Here is a 21,120-nt window from a genome sequence, read left to right as displayed (position 1 = left end):
GGTAGGTCGTGCCTCACAAACCTTATTGAGTTTTTCGAGAAGGTGACCAAACAGGTGGATGAGGGTAAAGCAGTGGATGTGGTGTATATGGATTTCAGTCAGGCGTTTGATAAGGTTCCCCATGGTAGGCTATTGCAGAAAATACGGAAGTATGGGGTTGAAGGTGATTTAGAGCTTTGGATCAGAAATTGGCTAGCTGAAAGAAGACAGAGGGTGGTGGTTGATGGCAAATGTTCATCCTGGAGTTTAGTTACTAGTGGTGTACCGCAAGGATCTGTTTTGGGGCCACTGCTGTTTGTCATTTTTATAAATGACCTGGAAGAGGGTGTAGAAGGGTGGGTTAGTAAATTTGCGGATGACACTAAGGTCGGTGGAGTTGTGGATAGTGCCGAAGGATGTTGTAGGGTTCAGAGGGACATAGATAGGCTGCAGAGCTGGGCTGAGAGATGGCAAATGGAGTTTAATGCGGAAAAGTGCGAGGTGATTCACTTTGGAAGGAGTAACAGGAATGCAGAGTACTGGGCTAATGGGAAGATTCTTGGTAGTGTAGATGAACAGAGAGATCTTGGTGTCCAGGTACATAAATCCCTGAAAGTTGCTACCCAGGTTAATAGGGCTGTTAAGAAGGCATATGGTGTGTTAGCTTTTATTAGTAGGGGGATCGAGTTTCGGAGCCACGAGGTCATGCTGCAGCTGTACAAAACTCTGGTGAGACTGCACCTGGAGTATTGCGTGCAGTTCTGGTCACCGCATTATAGGAAGGATGTGGAAGCTTTGGAAAGGGTGCAGAGGAGATTTACTAGGATGTTGCCTGGTATGGAGGGAAGGTCTTACGAGGAAAGGCTGAGGGACTTGAGGTTGTTTTTGTTGGAGAGAAGGAGGAGGAGAGGTGACTTAATAGAGACATATAAGATAATCAGAGGGTTAGTTAGGGTGGATAGTGAGAGTCTTTTTCCTCGGATGGTGATGGCAAACACGAGGGGACATAGCTTTAAGTTGAGGGGTGCTAGATATAGGACAGATGTTAGAGGTAGTTTCTTTACTCAGAGAGTAGTAGGGGCGTGGAATGCCCTGCCTGCAACAGTAGTAGACTCGCCAACTTTAAGGGCATTTAAGTGGTCATTGGATAGACATATGGATGAAAATGGAATAGTGTAGGTCAGATGGTTTCACAGGTCGGCGCAACATCGAGGGTCGAAGGGCCTGTACTGCGCTGTAATGTTCTAATTCTAAAAAAACAATCCCTGAGCTGGATCATAGACCCCACAAAGTCTGTTCCTAGTTTATATGTTCGTATGCTCAATGTGATGTTCTCTTTCATATTTGTATAACTGCATTGAACATGTTGCTGCCTGTATTGTCGTTCTTTCTGTTCCACCTGTTGGTAAGTCAATTGGAGCAGAGGTACTGACCACAAATGTTCACTCTCCTCAGGTACGCATCGAAGGGCCTGTGGTCAAGCTACCAGACAAGGATTCTGAGGAGTACTTCCATTCCCGGCCCAAGAGCAGCCAGATTGGTGCTGTAGTCAGTCATCAGAGCACGGTGATCCCTGACCGAGAGGTGTGTTCACAAAACTGTGTGAGTCTCGATTATGGAGTGTGTAACAGAAGGAAGCATGGAATAAGTAAAGATCAAACAACCAATCCTTCCCACAGCCTGTGTACATTCTGCCCTGTCATAGACTCTACCCACCCATTTCAATTCCTGGGTTGAAGCTCTATATGAACACTCCCTGATGCCCAAAGTGTGCAAAACCCCTGAATATTCAGCCACCCTCACAGCTCAACTATTTGACCCAGGTCTGCTGCACTCCACCCATCGTTCCCCATCTCACCAGACCCAAGCAGCACCAACACGTTTGTGGCCTGTGGATTATTTCTTCTCTCCAGTATTTCCAGCCTGTGTCAGCCTCCTGTCCATCCCCAGGTATTCATTGACACTCTCCTCTCCTCAATGTTGATCAGTGACCATAGTTACTGTGCAGAAACATTTTCCATTTCCCCCTCACATATTGCAGTTTTCAGTGTCTGAATGTGCTGTTACCAAGGAGACAGTTTATACTTTTCCAGTTTAGGATCCTATGCAGAAAGTAGTGCAGTTACTGAATAACTGAGATGAGCATTCTATAAATTCAGCAAGTTAGTCACCTACTGTCATCACCAAAAAAAAAGTCCCTGTGTTTTATCCTGTCTTCCCTCTGCAGCTGCCGTCCCTCACCCTGAGGCTGGCTTTCATGTAGAATCCATTGGGGTATTCCGCTGCATCACAGCCAAAGCTGACCTGACCTTCCTCCTTTGTCAGTCACACTCTCCGACATACACTCTCATACAGAATCATCCATTCATACTCACAAACACTCAATGCAGTGAGCAGAAAGGTCTCAGGTGTGGTCTCCAGTATGTACTGTTAGCTAAGATTTACAATCCTTTGAGTGAAGAAATTTCTCCTCATCTCAGTCCCAAATGGCCAACCCCTTATTCCGAGACTGTGATCCCATGTTCTAGATTCTCAGTCAGGGGGAAACATCCTTCCAGCATCTACCCTGTCAAGGCCTCTCGATCTTATATGTTTCAATGAGATCACCTCTCATTCTTCTAAACTCTGGAGAATATAGGCCCATTCTACTCAATCTCTCCTGGTAGGACAATCCTTTCATCCCAGGAATGCTTCCCGAGGAGTAGTTGCCAGAGCTGAATGTGGTACTCGATAACTTCATGGTTCCTCCAGTTTGACATCCACTTAATGCTCTTCTCTTTTCAGTTTCTCAGGAAGAAGAATGCACAGTTTGAGGAGCTCTACAAAGAGAAGGAGGTGCCGATGCCCGAGTACTGGTGAGTGACGGCTGAAAGCTGACCGAGCAGCAGCCTCCCTTCTGGGGTTACGATCCGTGTAGCAATTATGTTACTGGATGAGTAAATCCTGAGCATGTGAGTTCAAAACCTGTCATGGCAGTCTGAGAATTCAGTTTAAAAAATCCGGAACTATAAAGCCAGTAAAAAGTCACCATGAAGCTGTCGGATTGTCATAAAAATTCAACTGTTTCACTAACCCCTCTGTAGGAAAGGAAACCTACAGGTTTGAGAGATAGGGAGGGTCAAAACCCTAACTTTGACCTCTACAGGTTGAGCAGTATTTTTTCGCATACGTCAGTGTTAGTCGCTAATTAATCCAAAAGGGAATTCAGGAGAAACGTCTTTACGTAGAGAGTGGTGAGAATGCAGAATTCGCTACCATGTGGAGCGGTTGAGGCGAATAGCACAGTTGCATTTAAGGGGAGCTGGATAAGTACATGAGGGATAAAGGAATAGAAGCATATGTTGATGGGGTGAGGTCAAGAATGGTGGGAGGAGGCTCATGTGCAGCATAAACACTAACATGGACCAGTTCTGCTGAATGGCCTGTTTCTGTGCTGTACATTCCTTGTAATTCATGTGTGCTGTTGTTTTTGAAGGGGAGGGTTTCTCCTGGAGCCCAACATCATTGAGTTTTGGCAAGGCCAAACCAACCGCTTGCATGACCGAATCTTGTTCCAGCGTTTGAAGGAAGGGAAAGTTCCAGACACTTCCATGATTCACAAGGCTGAAGGTGATTGGGTATATAAAAGACTATCACCATGATCAACTGCCACTACCATTGGAATTCAATCTTCAAACTATTCCTCATTTCAATCAGAGAATAATGGATATCTCTTCAAAATTGTTCTAGCACTGACATATTTCTCATTGGATTGTCATTTGGAATCAAAGGTGACATAATAGGAACAGACCTTCCAACCCACCCCATTTCTGGACAAAAACCTGCATTTTTAATCTTCATATCTTGGAACCGCACGCCAGTTATTCCCTGCCCCGATGGTGCAGCACCAGGGATTTTTGGCCAAACCAGCCCAGGTTACATACTCCTCCTGACTGACAGAAACCAACCTCTCTACGAGAAAGACTAAATTCACTTTATCTGTTGCTCTACCATCTCAATACCTGATTAGTCTCCAATTTGCAGTATCAACAGCAGTGGAGGAGAGAGGGACCACCCGTTATGATGGATAACGCAGGCTTCGACAGACAATTAGCTTCTTATTCAGTTATTCGACACAATCAATAAGGAAACTGGTGGTGGAACAACAACTTGCATTTGTGAAGCGCCTTTAACATAGTCAAAGCATCCCGTGGAGCATTACCTGTTACTATTGGGATGGTACTAGTGTCCTCCATCGTGAAAACTGAGGCAAAATACTGATTTAGAGTCTCCGCCATTTCTGTGTTCCCCTCTATTAACTCCCCAGTCTCATCCTCCAAGGGACCAACATTCACTTTAGCTACTCTCTTCCCTTTTATATACTTTTTATATACAAAGAACAGCCAGGCGCTGCGCAAATGACTACTGGCAACACCTATGCAGTCACATTCAGCTGGCCTCAGACACCGTTTTGGGCCAACCATCAAGAAGATCGCCCCCCTCAAATCTAAATCAGGGGACACAATCACTGACCAACGCAAGCAAATGGACCGCTGGGTTGAGCACTACCTAGAACTGTACTCCAGGGAGAATGTTGTCTCTGAGACCGCCCACAATGCAGCCCAGCCTCTGCCAGTCATGGATGAGCTGGACGTACAGCCAACAAAATCGGAACTCAGTGATGCCATTGATTCTCTAGCCAGCGGAAAAGCCCCTGGGAAGGATGGCATCACCCCTGAAATAATTAAGAGTGCTAAGCCTGCTGTACTCTCAGCACTGTACGAACTGCTTTGCCTGTGCTGGGTTGGGGGAGCAGTACCTCAGGACATGCGCGATGCCAATATCTTCATCCTGTATAAAAACAAAGGTGACCGTGGTGACTGCAACAACTACCGTGGAATCTCCCTGCTCAGCATAGTGGGGAAAGTCTTCGCTCGAGTCGCTTTAAACAGGCTCCAGAAGCTGGCCGAGCGTGTCTACCCTGAGGCACAGTGTGGCTTTCGAGCAGAGAGATCGACCATTGATATGCTGTTCTCCCTTTGTCAGCTACAGGAGAAATGCCGCGAACAACAGATGCCCCTCTACGTTGCTTTCATTGATCTCACCAAAGCCTTTGACCTCGTCAGCAGACGTGGTCTCTTCAGACTACTAGAAAAGATTGGATGTCCACCAAAGCTACTAAGTATCATCACCTCATTCCATGACAATATGAAAGGCAAAATTCAGCATAGCGGTGCCTCATCAGACCCCTTTCCTATCCTGAGTGGCGTGAAACAGGGCTGTGTTCTCACACCTACACTGTTTGGGATTTTCTTCTCCCTGCTGCTCTCACATGCGTTCAAGTCTTCAGAAGAAGGAATTTTCCTCCACGCAAGATCAGGTGGCAGGTTGTTCAACCTTGCCCGTCTAAGAACGAAGACCAAAGTACGGAAAGTCCTCATCAGGGAACTTCTCTTTGCTGATGATGCTGCATTAACATCTCACACTGAAGAGTGTCTTCAGAATCTCATCGACAGGTTTGCGGCTGCCTGCAACGAATTTGGCCTAACCATCAGCCTCAAGAAAACGAACATCATGGGACAGGACGTCAGAAATGCTCCATCCATCAATATCGGCGACCACGCTCTGGAAGTGGTTCAAGAGTTCACCTACCTAGGCTCAACTATCACCAGTAACCTGTCTCTCGATGCAGAAATCAACAAGCGCATGGGAAAGGCTTCCACTGCTATGTCCTGACTGGCCAAGAGAGTGTGGGAAAATGGCGCACTGACACGGAACACAAAAGTCCGCCTTTATCAAGCCTGTGTCCTCAGTACCTTGCTCTATGGCAGCGAGGCCTAGACAACATATGTCAGCCAAGAGCGACGTCTCAATTCATTCCATCTTCGCTGCCTCCGGAGAATGCTTGGCATCAGGTGGCAGGACCGTATCTCCAACACAGAAGTCCTCAAGGCGGCCAACATCCCCAGCTTATACACCCTACTGAGTCAGCGGCACTTGAGATGGTTTGGCCATGTGAGCCGCATGGAAGATGGCAGGATCCCCCAAGGACACATTGTACAGCGAGCTCGCCTCTGGTATCAGACCCACCGGCCGTCCATGTCTCCGCTTTAAAGACATCTGTAAACGCGACATGAAATCCTGTGACATTGATCACAAGTCGTGGGAGTCAGTTGCCAGCGATCGCCAGAGCTGGCGGGCAGCCATAAAGGCAGGGCTAAAGTGTGGCGAGTCGAAGAGAGTTAGCAGTTGGCAGGAAAAACGACAGAAGTGCAAGGAGAGAACCAAACTGTGTAACAGCCCCGACAACCAATTTTACCTGCAGCACCTGTGGAAGAGTCTGTCACTCTAGAATTGGCCTTTATAGCCACTCCAGGCGCTGCTCCACAAACCACTGACCACCTCCAGGCGCTTACCCATTGTCTCTCGAGACAAGGAGTCCAAAGAAGACTTACAGAAGCTTTTGCTATCTGTTTTTATATTTTGCGCTAGTTTTCTTTCATAATTTACCTTTGCCCTTTTTATTACTTTTTTAGTAACCCTTTGTTGATCTTTAAAAGTTTCCCAATCTTCCAGCCTGCCACTGGCCTTTGCAATATGGTATGCCTTAGTTTTTGAATTCCTGTTATCCTTAACTTCCTTGCTTAGCCATGGATGTTTTTTCCCCCTCTTAGAATCTTTCTTCCTCTCTGGAATATATTTTAGTTGGGAGGAATTGAATATCTCCTTAAACATCTGCCACTGCTCATCAACCTTTTAGTTTTGCTGCCCAGTCCACTAGGGCTAAATCTGTCCTCATGACTATGTAATTACCTTTGTTTAACTCCAGAACGCTAATGTGGGACTCCAGTTTCTTGCCCTCAAACTGAATTTGAAATTCTAGCATGCTATGATCACTCTTCCCTGGAGGATCCTTAACTATGAGACCATTAATTAATCCCACCTCATTACACAATGCCAAATCTAGATTAGCCTGCTCCCCTCCCTGGTTGGTTCCACAACATATTGTTCCAAAAAACGATCTCTAATACATTCAATGAACTCTCCCTCGAGGCTACCCTTGTCAATTTGATTAATCCAGTCTATATGCATATTAAAATCACCCATGATTATTGCCGTACCTTTCTTACAAGCCCCCAGTATTTCCTGGTTTATATTGTGCCCCACTGCGGAACTACTGTTTGGGGACCAATAGATTACTCCTACCAGTACCACCGGTATGGTAGTGTAGTGTCAAAGTGCTGGACTAGTAATCTGGAGGCCTGGACTAATTAATCCTCGGGCAGTGGTTCTCAAACATTTTGACTGAAGGGCCCCTATTCAAATAGATTAGTAATCACAACCCCCCACCTCTAAATTATAATCCTAAATAATACCCATCATATGAAACTTCTGCAACTGCAAGTTAACAATGCTTTAGTAATGCTTTTTAAAAAACAGATGATTATTTACAGACATCAGTGCGATGGGTGTGCCTGTTTCTCACTGCAGAGTCTGTCTATCCTGGTGTGATGTTTGACAATGACACAATATAAATCATTCCATATAAAAGTCAACTTTTCTTATTTTTCACAGAAAAGCGGATGAAATTGCAGAATGTAGTCCCCAAAACACCCATAAAAATACCATGTAATTAACAATAGTATTTGATTTGCTCAGTCTGGTAAAGGAGTGGCCCTGCAAAGATTGGGAGAGTGGCTGAACAACGGTCTGAGACCGATTTGACAGCTTTGTGCTGCTCCTTGAGTGACAGTGCATCAATTCAAGAGGCTGCAGTCTCCGTTATTTACCATATCACTCTGCGTGGGGCTTTTAACCAAAAATCTCAGTGTCTTAAGCAGCGGCAGGCAGTTACAAGTAGCTACATGGTGGCAAGATAAGATCCAAACCCTGACTATGGTGCCCTGGTTGGTGACTTACCCGTAAGGTCGGCCCTGCTCAGTAAGCACTTTTACCTTGTTGCACGGACCCCCTGGAAAGTCTCTATGGACCCCAGGTTGAGAACTACTGTCCGAGGGAACATGAGTTCAAATCGCACCAGTTTGAGAATTTGACTTCAGTTTTCAAAACAGCTGACAATAAAGAGCTGGGATCAGTAAATGTGACCATGAAGCTGTCGATTGTCGTAAAAACCCAACTGGTTCACTAATGCCCTTTAGGAGAGGAAACCTGCCGTCCTTACCCGCTCTGGGCCGACACATGCCTCCAGTCCTATACCAACATGACTGACTCTTAACTGCCCTCTGAAGTGGCTGTGCATCTAGGAATGGGCAATAAATGCCAGCCTTGCCAGTGTCACCCACTTCTTGAGAAAAGGTAAAGGCAGAGGCTGGATATTGCAAAATAAAATCACTCAGGTGGAAAAAAGGTTCTGATGAAAGGTCATCGACTTGAAAGGTTAAATCTGCTTCTCACTTAAAGTCATTTACGGCACAGAAGGAGGTCTTTCGGCCCATCAAGTCCATGCCATCTCTCCACAGAGTTATGCAGTCAGCCTCACTCTCTGCCTCAATCCCCGTGGCCCTGCAAGTCTGTTTCTCTCAGATGACCATCCAACTTCCTCTTGACGTCATTGACCGTCTCCACTTCCACCCCCTCGTGGGCAGTGAGTTCCAGGTCATTACCACCTGCTGCGTAAAAAAAGTGCTTCCTCATATTCTCCCTGCATCTTTTGCATAAAGCTTTCAATCAGTGTCCCCGAGTCCTAGAGGGGATGGGGGAGGGAAGACAGAACAAGACACACACACACAAGCACGGGGAAAGGGAAAGACAGATCAAGGTCTCTCCTGAAATGTGGACATTTATCCAGAATATTCTGCATCACTACATCAGGTGTGCGGGCAGGGCAGAGAATGACTATTTAATAAAGCAAAATCAATGCCAGGTATGTCACTAAATCAGTTTTTAATAAAGTGATGATAGAGTAAGTCAATAAATTAGTCTTCTCATTTAAAGCTTCTTCACAAAAATGCACATTTGTTGTTGATTTTATTACTAAGATAAATATTTCATGCCTTTATCTTTCAAATTTTGCTCACCAGCCCCCCCCCCCCAGGCCAAGCAAAAATCGCTATGGGGCCCTCCACCCAAATAGGTTGGACAACCCTGGCCTAAACCTTATGATACAATGATCACTCTTAACCACAGACACTTGATCCACTTGGCCCACCTCATTTCCTAGCACCAGATCCAGCAATACTTCTGTTCTAGTTGGGCTGAGAACATACCGATCAAGGAAGTTCTCCTGAACACATTTCAGAAATTCCTCCCCCTCCTTTCCCTTTACGCTAAAATAATCCCAAATGATATTTGAATAAAGTCCCCCAACTCTATAGTTCCTGCACATCTCTATCTCTCTCACATTATTTGGAGGCCTATAGAATATCGTCCAGTAGTGTGATCATACCCTTTTTGTTTCTCAACTCTAGCCAGATGTATTCCATCCTTGCCCCAAGGACATCCCCTCTTTCCAAAACTACAATGTTTTCCCTAATCAGTACTTGGGGGTTCAGGTGCATAGATCTTTAAAATGCCACGAGCAAGTGCAGAAAATAATCAAAAAGGCTAATGGAATGCTAGCCTTTATATCTAGAGGATTGGAGTATAAAGGCACAGAGGTTATGCTGCAGCTGTACAAAACCCTGGTTAGACCCCACTTGGAGTACTGTGAGCAGTTCTGGGCACCACACCTTAGGAAGGATATATTGGCCTTGGAGGGAGTGCAACGTAGGTTTACAAGAATGATACCTGGACTACAGGGGTTAAGTTACGAGGAGAGATTACACAAATTAGGCCTGTTTTTGCTAGAATTTAGAAGGTTAAGGGGTGATCTGATCGAAGTCTTCAAGATATTAACAGGAAAAGACAGGCTAGATAAAGATAAACTATTTCCACTGGTTGGAGATTCTATAACTAGTCTAAAAATTAGGACCAGACCGTTCAGGAGAGATGTTAGGAAGCACTTCTGCACGCAAAGGATGGTAGAGGTTTGGAACTTGCTCTCACAAACAGTAGTTGAAGCTAGAACAGTTGTTAATTTTAAATCTGAGATAGATAGATTTTTGTTAAGCAATGATATTAAGGGATATGGGCCAAAGGCAGGTATATGGAGTTAGGCTGTGGATCAGCCATGATCTTGTTGAATGGCAGGACAGGTTCGAGGGGCTGAATGGCCTACTCCTGTTCCTATCTTCCTATGTTCCTACTGCCACCCCACCTCCCTTTCTTCCTTCTCTGTCTTTTCTGAACACTTTATATTCTTGTATATTAAGCACCCAGTCCTCACCATTTTAAGCCATGTTTCCATTATTGCCACTACATCATATTCCCATACTGCTATTTGAGCTTGTAGTTCACCAGCCTTATTCACTACACTTTGTGTGTTTACATACATGCATTGTAATCCTGTCTTTGCATTCCTCATAGTCCTTCTCTATCTGCTCCTATCTAATATGGAACTACTTCCCTCTCTAGTATTATCCAACACTCACATTATACACCTTATTCCTCTTTTCTACTTCTATATGCTGGTGCCCGTCCCCCTGCCAATTTAGTTTAAACCTTCCCCAATAATTTTATGCCTGGAAGTTGTGATAAGACCTTCCCTGTGAAATCTGTAATTTTGTTGTGACTACTGTGTATGTGATATTGTAAAGTTGTAAGTTTATGCTTGCATTATCCTGTCATTCAGAAACAGCTCAGTGTTTCTCATCCAATGAATTAAATTGTGAGGTTACTGTTGTACCTTGTGACTGCTGTGAATAAAAGACTGATCGCATCAGGAGCTCTTCCTGTCTTCTTAAACTGATGCAGGATCACAGATTCTGATTTGTTTCATTTATTCTCTGTCCCCTGCACCAATGCAGGAAAAGGCCAATAAATTATGCCACACAGACAAGGAAGGAGAGTTCAGATAAGTTAGTTATACCTGAACCAGAATACTCTGTGATTCTCCCAGTAAATACTCTGAACCGCAGAACTTCCCTGCTCAGCTTCAAAATAGTAGCTCTGGGATCCATTACATCCACCTGAGAGGGAAGACAGGACCTCAGTTTTTTTTTATTCATTTAAGGGATGTGGGTGCCGCTGGCAAGGCCAACATTTACTGCCCATCCCTAAATATCTCATCCAAAAGACAGCACCTCTGATAGTGCAGCACTCCCTCAGTACTGCAGTGGAAGTGTTAGCCTAGATGATGTCCTCAAGTCTCTGACATGGGGCTTAGAACCCACAGTCTTCAGACTGGAGTGGGAATTGAATGTACAATGTTCATGACAGAGACTTGAGTGTTACCAACTTAGCCATATTGGCGTACCGATCTGCACTGTTTCTGGAGCCATTTTGTGAATGGGAGACATGTTGCCATGACAACTTTGCACATCTGTACACTGACGCTCTCCAACATAGTTCAACGATGAAAACATGACACAGAAACCAAAATAGAAGATAGGAAAGAAACTGAGATTCAGTTTCTTTGTTGTTGAAAGAATGAAAGGGGCCTGTGTTTGATCTGCTTCCTGTATGACGGGTCTGTCTCGAATTTCTGGTTAGGTTCACAGCTCCTTATAGACTGATTCTGGGAGGTGTCTTGTAAATTAAGCCTGGGCACCAGCACTAGAAACATTCCAACCTCTTGCCCCACCTACTGAACTAACACTGTCTTACGGCAAATATAGAATTCTCACCCTTTCCCTGTCAAATAATGTTAGTGAAATTTTTGGGGTTCAAAATCATGAGGGGTCTGGACAGAGTAGATAGGGAAAAACTGTTTCCATTAACCAAAGAATCCAGAACTAGAGGACACTGATTTAAAACGATTGGCAAAAGAAGCGACATCAAGATGAGGAAAAGCTTTTTTATGCAGCAAGTGGTTAGGATCTGGAACGCAGTGCCTGAGATTGTAATGAAGGCAGATTCAACTGTGGCCTTCAAAAGAGCACTGGATAATTATCTGAAGAGAAAGAAAATGCAGGGCCACGGGGAAAAGGCAGGTGAGTGGGACCAGGTGAGTTACTCTTGCAGAGAGCATGCCCGGACACAACAGACCGAATGGCCTCCTCCTGTGCTGTAACAATTCTATGATTTCTATGAAATGGCTTCAGCCTCTATTAGTAACAAACAGTCTATACAGAATTACATAGAATGTACAGCAAAGAAACAGCCAGTCAGCCGCATATATGCTGGTGTTTCTGCTCCGCTTGAGCCTCCTCCCACCCGATTCCATCACATCCCATCAGCGTATCCTTCTATTCCTTTCCCCTTGTGTGTCAATTTTCCCTTTAAATGCATTGATGCCATTTGCCTCAACTACACCATGTGGTCTCTGGGTGGAATCTTGTCCCCTTAATGGGAGGACCATTTTTGGGTCAAGCACACGGTTTCCTAATGGGCGGGCTTAGCCAAGCCTCTTTCCCAGAGCAACGTCATTAGCATCCTGCCTCCAGGCACACCTCCACCCCACCCCGCCCCACACCCCCGACCAATTAGGGAGGGCAGGTGGAATGTTGCGTCCATTCAAAGGAAGGATTTCTAATTAAAGGGACCACGGCGTGGGTTACAAGGGCTCATCAATAGTTAGATTCCTGAGGCTGCAGCAACCACAGGAATGGAGAGGACACCTGGGAAAGTTGCCCCCCCCCCTCCCCAATCAGGTCTTTCACTCTTACCTGGAGGTCCTACAGTGGGATCTGAAGGGCTGCAGTGAGGTGAGTTCTCTCGAGCATAGGAGGAAGAGGACAGCCTCTCCAAATGAGCAGGCATGGATGGACGTGGCCGAAGAAGTCAGCAGCAGAAGTGTGCTCCCTACAACCTCTAAGTGCACCAAGAAACCAGAACCTCAGGAGGGCAGTTTAGGCAAGAGGCATAACAATTTCAGGTGCCAAGCCCCACACTCTGACATGCCCAGCATCCTCCTGCACAGCACTCCTCAGGTCAACACATCTTGCAGCTCCACTCATTCCTCACATCCCCATCCGAATGGCCAAAAGTCACCCTCACTCTTAGCCTATTGCCCTCTCTCACCTATGTCTCACAGTCACCCTCCACGAATGGTGTTGTTCTCGCCTCTGCGCACAAGCCATTATGAACACTCAAACCTCTCTGCTTTCTCTCCTTGGAGAAGAGAGCACACAACTTGGTGAGTGGCAGTGATCGGGGATGGGGGGTGGGCTTGTGGAGTGCGGCCGGAAGAGGCCCTCCAGTGACAGGCAAGGTGTGCCCACTTGCTACACTGGAAGGTGATCTTGTTCCAGGAGGCTGCAGACGTCAGCAGGGACCTGCCATGACAGTCTGCACCTCCTCTCAGACATGTCGAGAGTGCTGATCCTCTGCCTGTAGACCGTGTTAGGGGTCTCGTCTCCTTCCAGCCCATCTGCTCAGTGGAGGGGCATGTGGTTGAGGAGAAGGCAGGTGTTGCTACTGCTGCTCCTGCTAGAGCAGATGGCAGTGATGTGGCTCCTGCTCTTGCCCCTCAGCAAAGGTGAAATGTGGAGCTTGTTATGAACCCTGGACTTTGTTTTTAAAAACTGTGATTGTTAATGTAGTTTAAGACGGAGTCAGAGAAGTCAGGTGACCTCACATCAACTCTGCTTAAAGACAAGACAGAAATCTTGGTTACCAGGACCCCAGAGATCCCAGCTCAAAGATCTTTTTGAAAAGCAGAGACTGCAGGGGTATAACACCTGAAGAACAAGGGGTTTTACCCTCCCCAGACTTTCAGATCGCAAACAAGGAGTCGGTGGTTCTGAAAATGTAAATACGAATTGCAGTTGCTAACACTTGGAAACAATGGAATGCTTGGATGGTTCTGCTGCAGCCAGACTTGTGGACTTTGCATATTGGAAAAGACACTGGCTATTGACTTTTGATTCCAGATAAATTCAACAGATTTTCAGAAGGCAGGAAGGCTGTAAGGAAGACCAGAAGAAGACCAGCGGTGGCAGCCTCAAGGGAGAGAGAGAGAGAGAGAGAGAGAGAGAGAGGGAACACTTGCTCTCAGAAGACTGATACAGCAAAAGGCTGCAAAGACGTGAACCTGTTTTGAAAGTTGAGACTTGCAGAGAAGTAAAAGACCAAGAGGATCACCAGAGATCCCTTATTCATGGAAGTCCAGCTCAAAAGTGCGGGGAAGAAGTGAGCAAAGAGGACAATGACTTTGAGAAAGGTCTGGGAGATCCAACCCATTGCAACTGGGAGGAGTTTGGGACTTTTAGCTATAAGGATTTCACCAACAAGGATGATGTGTAACGTATAAGTGTGGTGTGAGGTTTTCAAGTGTTTTAATAAGTGAAGAAAATACCTTTCTCTGTAATTTGGGGTATCAGTTACTTATAAGGTGCTATTTAAATAATGGGGATTTTTAGTTTAATAAAATTCCTAAAACGTGCAATCTTGTCGTGTAATTCTTTAAATTGCTCTGGGGAGTTCATTTCTCATGTTTTAACGTTACCGTCCTCAATAAGGTCATAACAAGCTGCAGAAGCTGCTCCAATGCTGTGGTGAAGGCTGGAAGCTGGGAGGTGCAGCTGAAGGTGAGTAAAATGCTGGACAAGTGAAGTGCCTTCTAAGAAGCTGCAAATCAAGTGTCAAGCAGTGACTGCACTCTCTCAGAGAAGGAGTGCTTTGAGAAGTTTCTCACCTGGCCATAGCTGGAGCTCTTAAGTGCAACTGATCAAAGCCTCCCAGCTTGTCAGTTTCACTGAAGAAGCTCTTTTCGCTGTGCACGTGCCTCAGTGACGCTGGCAAGGTGCAGACATGGTGTGGAAGCTGTCTGCTGAAAGGAAAGAAGGATTCCATGGTTCAAAAGGCTCTTAATTGCCTTTTTAATTGGCTCAATTGCTTTTTCACCAGGCCCGACGGTTTTCCCCACTGGACTTGGAACCCAAACTGGGGAAAACCGGAAAAGGTCAGGATGTCGACAGGATACCAACTCAATGTCAATTTCAGGGGATCTGCCACCCTGCATGCACCAGAATCAGCCTCCACTTGGCTGGAGAAATCCTTCCTTCTGTGTCAGCATGGCTCAGTGGGTAGTGCTCTTACCTCTTAATTAAATGATTGTGGGTTCAAGCCCCACTTAAGAGATTTGAGCACAAAATATAGGCTGATGCTTCAGTGCCATTCTGAGGGAGTGCTGCTCTGTTGGAGGTGCCATCTTTTGGATGAGAGGTTGAGCTCCATCTGCCCTCTCAGGTGGCTGGTACTATTTTAAAGAAATGTAGGTGAGTGCTTCTCGATGTCTGGCCAGTATTTATCCCTCAATCAACATCAGTAAAGAAACAGATACCTCTTATTTGCTCATCCAAAACCCAGCTAGCCGTATCCTAACTCATTTCAAGCCCCGCTCACCCATCATCCCTGTGCTCACTGAGCTACATTGGCCTCCAGTCCAACAACTCCTTTATTTTAAAATTCTCATTCTTGTTTTCAAATCTCCCCATGGCCCTTGCTTCCCTCCCTATCTCTGTAATCTCCTCCAGCCCCACAGCCCTCAGAGATCTCAGCACTCCTCCAATTCTGGCCTCTTCAACATCCCCAATTTTAATTGCTCCACTAACAGTGATCGTGCCTTCTGCTGCCTGGGCCCTAAACTCTGGAATTCCCTCTCTAAACCTCTCTACCTGTCTACCTCTCTCTTCTCCTTTAAGATGCTCCTTAAAACCTACCTCTTTGACCAAGCTTCTGATCACCTGTCTGAATACCTCATGTGGTTCAATGTCAAATTTTGTTTGATAATGCTCCTGTGATGCAATTTGGATGTTTTACTATGTTAAAGGCGCTATATAAATGCAAGTAGTTGTTATTATCTGTGTTGTATGTTTGCCTTTAAGAGTGATGTCCCTTTAAGTGATGTCTCATTCGTATGCTAATGAGCTAAGTACCAGGGTGCAGTCATGTGACTCAGAGCCAGAGTCACTTGGCAACTTGGTAACACCCAGAGTAAGGTTTTGTAAATAGTTAGTTCTGTACTGTTTATAATAGTCTAGCTATAAATAAACCTGTTTGAGATCTTCAACCAACTGGACTCCATGCATCTCGTTTATGTTGCATCAGACAATGTAAAAGATCTCATTACATGGTGGCAGTTGTGGTGAGAAAAAAAGTCTAAGTTGAAGGCCACAGGTAAAACAGCTTTGAAAAGACTTCCCTACAACCAATGGAGAGAAAAGAAAATATTGGCTCAAACACTAAAGAAAAATGGGACTTACCTCCAGTTGTAGCAGACAGAGCTCAGAACAACAGGCTGCAAAGAAATCAAATGAGTCATTGCGCCAACAGTCGAGGGCGGCACAGTGGTGCAGTGGTTAGCACCGCAGCCTCACAGCTCCATTGACCCGGGTTCAATTCTGGGTACTGTCTGTGCGGAGTTTGCAAGTTCTCCCTGTGTCTGCGTGGGTTTCCGCCGGGTGCTCCGATTTTCTCCCACAGCCAAAGACTCGCAGGTTGATAGGTAAATTGGCCATTGTAAATTGCCCCTAGTGTAGGTAGGTGGTAGGAGAATGGTGGGATGTGGTAGAGAATATGGGGTTAATGTAGGATTAGTATAAATGGGTGGTTGTTGGTCGGCACAGACTCGGTGGGGCGAAGGGCCTGTTTCAGTGCTGTATCTCTAAATAAATAAATAGACACTGCTTAAAAAGAAAGCTTTGAATTCCTCCAAAAGATTGGGGTTTTTTCAAATACAAAAAAAAGCGCGCGGGAGAGCCTGATCTCTGCAGAACGTCTTCCACTCAGCCACAGTTTTTAAATAACCCATTAAAACCACTGGAGCCTGAATAAGAGCTTCCATTCACCCAGCCACAGTAAAAAAAAACTCATAAAACCTCTAGAAGGTGAAAAACATAAACACACTGTAGCAAAAAATAACATTGAACTGCCTATTGGACAGCTGTGTAAACAGACCACGCTTAAGTGCTGGAAGCAAGATAAACACACAGCACGAGCAAACACCTGCTCCGATCAATCAAAGCAGCTAGTATAAATAACAAAGAGTCTCTTAAAGGGGAAACCATGCAGAGTCATAGAACAAGTCTTAAAGCAAATTTTAAAGCAAAACAACAACAGAAATATGGATACCAAATTTCCCAGCATGAACAGCCTTAGATATTCTATCCGAGTTCTGACTGTTGAAACAAAGAATGCAGTTATTCTTCACAGACCAAATAATTGTAGAACTAGTAAAACAGGCTGTAAAAATAATAATAGCAGTTGGAAATGAGGGATTTCACAGAATCAACACCTCTGGACTATCTGACGAGGACCAGAAAGATCCACAAAGATATGGAAAGTGCTAGAAGCTCAGCTCTGAATAAGTGTGAATTTTAGAATTCACCACCTGGAATTGATGTCCTTACAGGCAACAGCCACAGGAATCAATACACCAGCTCGTCAATACATACCGTAGTAAGGTTAATGAATGTGACTTCTCAGAAACTGAGCTGTTGGACCAAATAGTGGAGCTAGTGATTGTATTGATACCCATTGAAGTGTTTCAGAAAGACCTCTTGGGCAAAAGGAAAGGTCACAGCATTGATGCACTGCTGGAAGATAGCAGGAAATATGAAGCCATTGTAGCTGGACAACAGCACCTGCAAGCACTAGGTGCAGCCAACAGTATTGACACCATAACCAGGTCAAAAAGAGTAAGCACACTGTGTGGTAAGTGCGGTCTGTCCCACACACGGTGAAATTGCCCTGCATTTCAAGATCTGTGCATGTAAGGACCTCAACATCATAACTATTCATGAGAGCATTGCCAAAGGGAAATCTCCAAGGACCGGAACCCGGTTGCAGACTCTGGCCAGCATCAAATGGTGCTGTCTGGAAACTCAGCAACAGCACAACTATACCGCACCTTCACTTCTGCTATCCAGAGAACTGCCGGCATCACAACGAGCCAGAATGGACAGGTACCGCCATGAGGCCAAGTTCTCTTCCCCCAACAAGTCCTTGACCTTGAGACTCAAGCCTTCAGATGCAGAGGCTGAGGAGAGGCAAAGGACACACAATGTCTAGGAGAGGCAGAAGAGGAATGAGTTGAAGCATTGTCTATTGGCTGTTTGAGATGAGGTGCCGGAACTTTCCAAGAATGACAAAGCCTCAAAGGTGGTCATCTTGAGAAAAGTAACAGAATATGTTAGCAGGTTGAAGGCAGAGCAACAGAACTGAATGCAGAGAGGGAGAAACTTCAGAAAGAACAGCAACAGATGAGACGCAAACTCCCCGAGCAAGAGTTGTCAAACCACTGAGACAATATATGGACTTTTGAGCCTCTAAACTTGTAAATTTTATAATCTATATTCCGTGTAACTAATTTTGATGTTATTTAATGTTATGTGTTTTTACTTTTAGCATACAAGGCTTATCTTTGGAAAGAAGGGAGATGTTGTATGATTGCCTTTAAGAGTGATGTCCCTTTAAGATCTTCTTTTGGGCCTCCTTATCTCGAGAGACAATGGATACGCGCCTGGAGGTGGTCAGTGGTTTGTGAAGCAGCGCCTGGAGTGGCTATAAAGGCCAATTCTGGAGTGACAGGCTCTTCCACAGGTGCTGCAGAGAAATTTGTTTGTTGGGGCTGTTGCACAGTTGGCTCTCCCCTTGCGCCTCTGTCTTTTTTCCTGCCAACTACTAAGTCTCTTCGACTCGCCACAATTTAAGATCTTAGTATGCTAATAAGCAGTCGCTCGGCAACTATAACACCCAGAGTAAGGTTCTGTGAATAGTTAGCTCTGTACTGTATATAATAGTCTAACTGTAAATAAACTTGTTTGAGATCTTCAACCTACTGGACTCCACGCACCTCATTTATGTTGCATCAGACAACATAAAAGAACTCATTACAATCTGATATATACAGAAACAGCCCACCTGTTATCACACACATATATATTCCAGTCATGTGTTGTCACATATAGAGACTCCAGCCTTTTGGTTTTTCTATATAGTTCCCAGCCCGTGTCTTGTCCTAAATATACAGATACCAGCCTTCAAGTTATTCTAAATGTATTTTTACAGAGGCCTTGCCCACATGCAGTTTGACTGAATCCTACGACTGTGCTATCATGGTGACCAGTTTGCATGGTATACAAATCCATCGAACCAGGTGCAGACTTTACCCAGTCTGCTGTTGTTAAGAGGTCTGCCTCACTGTGAAACTACATGAAGGACTGAGCATCCCCATCAGTCTGTGACTTACTGTCCAGCGCCTCCCTTTTTAGGTGTGAGGTGAGAACCAGAAGGATTCAATGCAGTAACATTAGAAGCAGAGGCAAAACATTGCTCATTAATGAGAGTGCAGCATATTACTGTGATGTTGACTTAGACTCTCCTGTCCTGTTTACATAGGATTCATGTTAATGGTTGAACACAGAAACCTTTTATTTTTGCATAGAGCTTGATATGTTTCCATACATTTCATTAGTCTCTAGGTGAACTGCGTAACAGCCCCGACAACCAATTTTATCTGCAGCGCCTGTGGAAGAGTCTGTCACTCTAGAATTGGCCTTTATAGCCACTCCAGGCGCTGCTTCACAAACCACTGACCACCTCCAGGCGCTTACCCATTGTCTTTCGAGACAAGGAGGCCAAAGAAGAAGATGAAGAGTATTTGGTGAATCTCTATAGAGACTGCAGGTTGAAGAAGGATGGCCATTACACAGCAACCTGTGATATTCCCACTAACCAGTAACAGATACCCGGGAGTGAGTTACAGGCTGCAATCTAATCGAGGGGTTCAGGGGGTTTATATATAGAATAGCAGGTACCCGGGAGTGAGTTACAGGCTGCAATCTAATTGAGGGGTTCAAGGGTGTTTATATATAGAATAACAGGTACCCGGGAGTGAGTTACAGGCTGGAATCTAATCGAGGGGTTCGGGTGGTTTATATACAGAATAACAGAGACCCGGGAGTGAGTTACAGACTGGAATCTAATCGAGGGGTTCGGGGGGTTTATATATAGAATAACAGATACCCGGGAGTGAGTTACAGACTGGAATCTAATCGAGGGGTTCAAGGGTGTTTATATATAGAATAACAGATACCCGGGAGTGAGTTACAGGCTGGAATCTAATCGAGGGGTTCAGGGGGTTTATATATGGAATAACAGATACTCCAGGAGTGAGTTACAGGCTGGCATTTAATCCAGGGATTTATATAGATACCCGGGAGTGAAAAAGATTACCTGACTGAGCACAGTTGGTGGATTAATTCTGAGCTTTCCCATTCCCTACCACAGACAGACTGTGAGGTAGAGTTTCTAAAACATTTTCTCAATCTCCCACTGTAACTTTTGCGGAACTTGCTAGTTGCACCTTTCCTCCCAGTTTCCTGCATTTGTGGGCAGGGTCCAGGAAACCTCTGTAAAAACCTGGGCCAGAATTTTACATTGGGCTGGAAGCCCCCTCACCAGCCAAAAATTTGGTGGTAAGCCCGTCTCCGCCGAGCCTGGAAGCCACACTATGATCTTTCGTGGCCCAGGCCCTTAATTGGCCTTGGGCGGGCCTTCCGACCCCCTGAGGCAGGAGGTCCTGTCTCTAAGAGCTGTGGGCCAATCAGTGGGCTGACAGCTCTCAGTCCCAGCGAGATGAGCAACAGGGACGCTGGCCCCGGAATGAAGGTAAGAATGTAGGGCCTTGCCAGGGACAATTGGCCAGGCCCTTGCGAGGCAAGGGAGGTTAACTAACCTTGTTGTTAACTAACCTTGTTGGGGTATGCAATGCCATGGGGTGGCCCTCTGTGGGGCTCAGGCTGCCCAATCAGGAGGGCACCCTCAAACCCACAAAGAGGCTGCCAGGTTTTACTGAGCTGCCCGCCCGCTCGCCACTGGTAATATACCAGCGGTGACAGTAGGAGGTCCTTCGGTGGCAGTTAACTGGTCACTTATGGGCCTTAATTAACCTGGGGCGGGCAAGCTGTTTCTAGCTGCTGCCGCGGCTCGTAAAATTGCAGCGGGGCAGGAAGGCGATGGGAACGGCACCCCCCCATCTCCTGCTGAATTTTATGCCCCACCCCCCGCCTCCAGCCCACTCCTGCGGGAGGCGTAGAATTCGGGCACTGATTTCAGGGCCTGAGTTTTAGGCTCTGTTGGGGCCGAGAATAGAGATGGGTGAGCGCGAAAAATAGTGCCACTGTCCTTTGTGCTAATCCCCCAGCTCCATCCCACCCC

General features: G+C 45.6%; 1 protein-coding gene across 2 annotated transcripts in view; it reads left to right on the top strand.

Annotated features, from left to right (window-relative positions):
* pnpo (pyridoxamine 5'-phosphate oxidase) overlaps positions 1–18,432 on the top strand; it is a 34,345-nt gene extending 15,913 nt beyond the window's left edge. The window contains exons 5-7 of one of the 2 annotated variants that reach the window (XM_068013642.1): positions 1,435–1,563; positions 2,764–2,834; positions 18,307–18,432. In XM_068013642.1, the coding sequence (XP_067869743.1) occupies positions 1,435–1,563; positions 2,764–2,834; positions 18,307–18,358 (252 nt within the window). In that variant the 3' untranslated portion in view covers positions 18,359–18,432. Of the gene's footprint in view, positions 1–1,434; positions 1,564–2,763; positions 2,835–3,454; positions 3,633–18,306 lie in introns of those variants that run through there. The other variant, XM_068013640.1, reaches the window with a different exon arrangement.
* Positions 18,433–21,120: the final 2,688 nt, after the last annotated feature.

Source organism: Heterodontus francisci, chromosome 33 (genome assembly GCF_036365525.1).
Source record: "Heterodontus francisci isolate sHetFra1 chromosome 33, sHetFra1.hap1, whole genome shotgun sequence".
In the NCBI taxonomy this organism is placed as follows: Eukaryota; Metazoa; Chordata; class Chondrichthyes; order Heterodontiformes; family Heterodontidae; genus Heterodontus; species Heterodontus francisci.
Note: the sequence above shows the minus strand (reverse complement) of the source record. Positions and strands in the feature narration are given on the sequence as shown.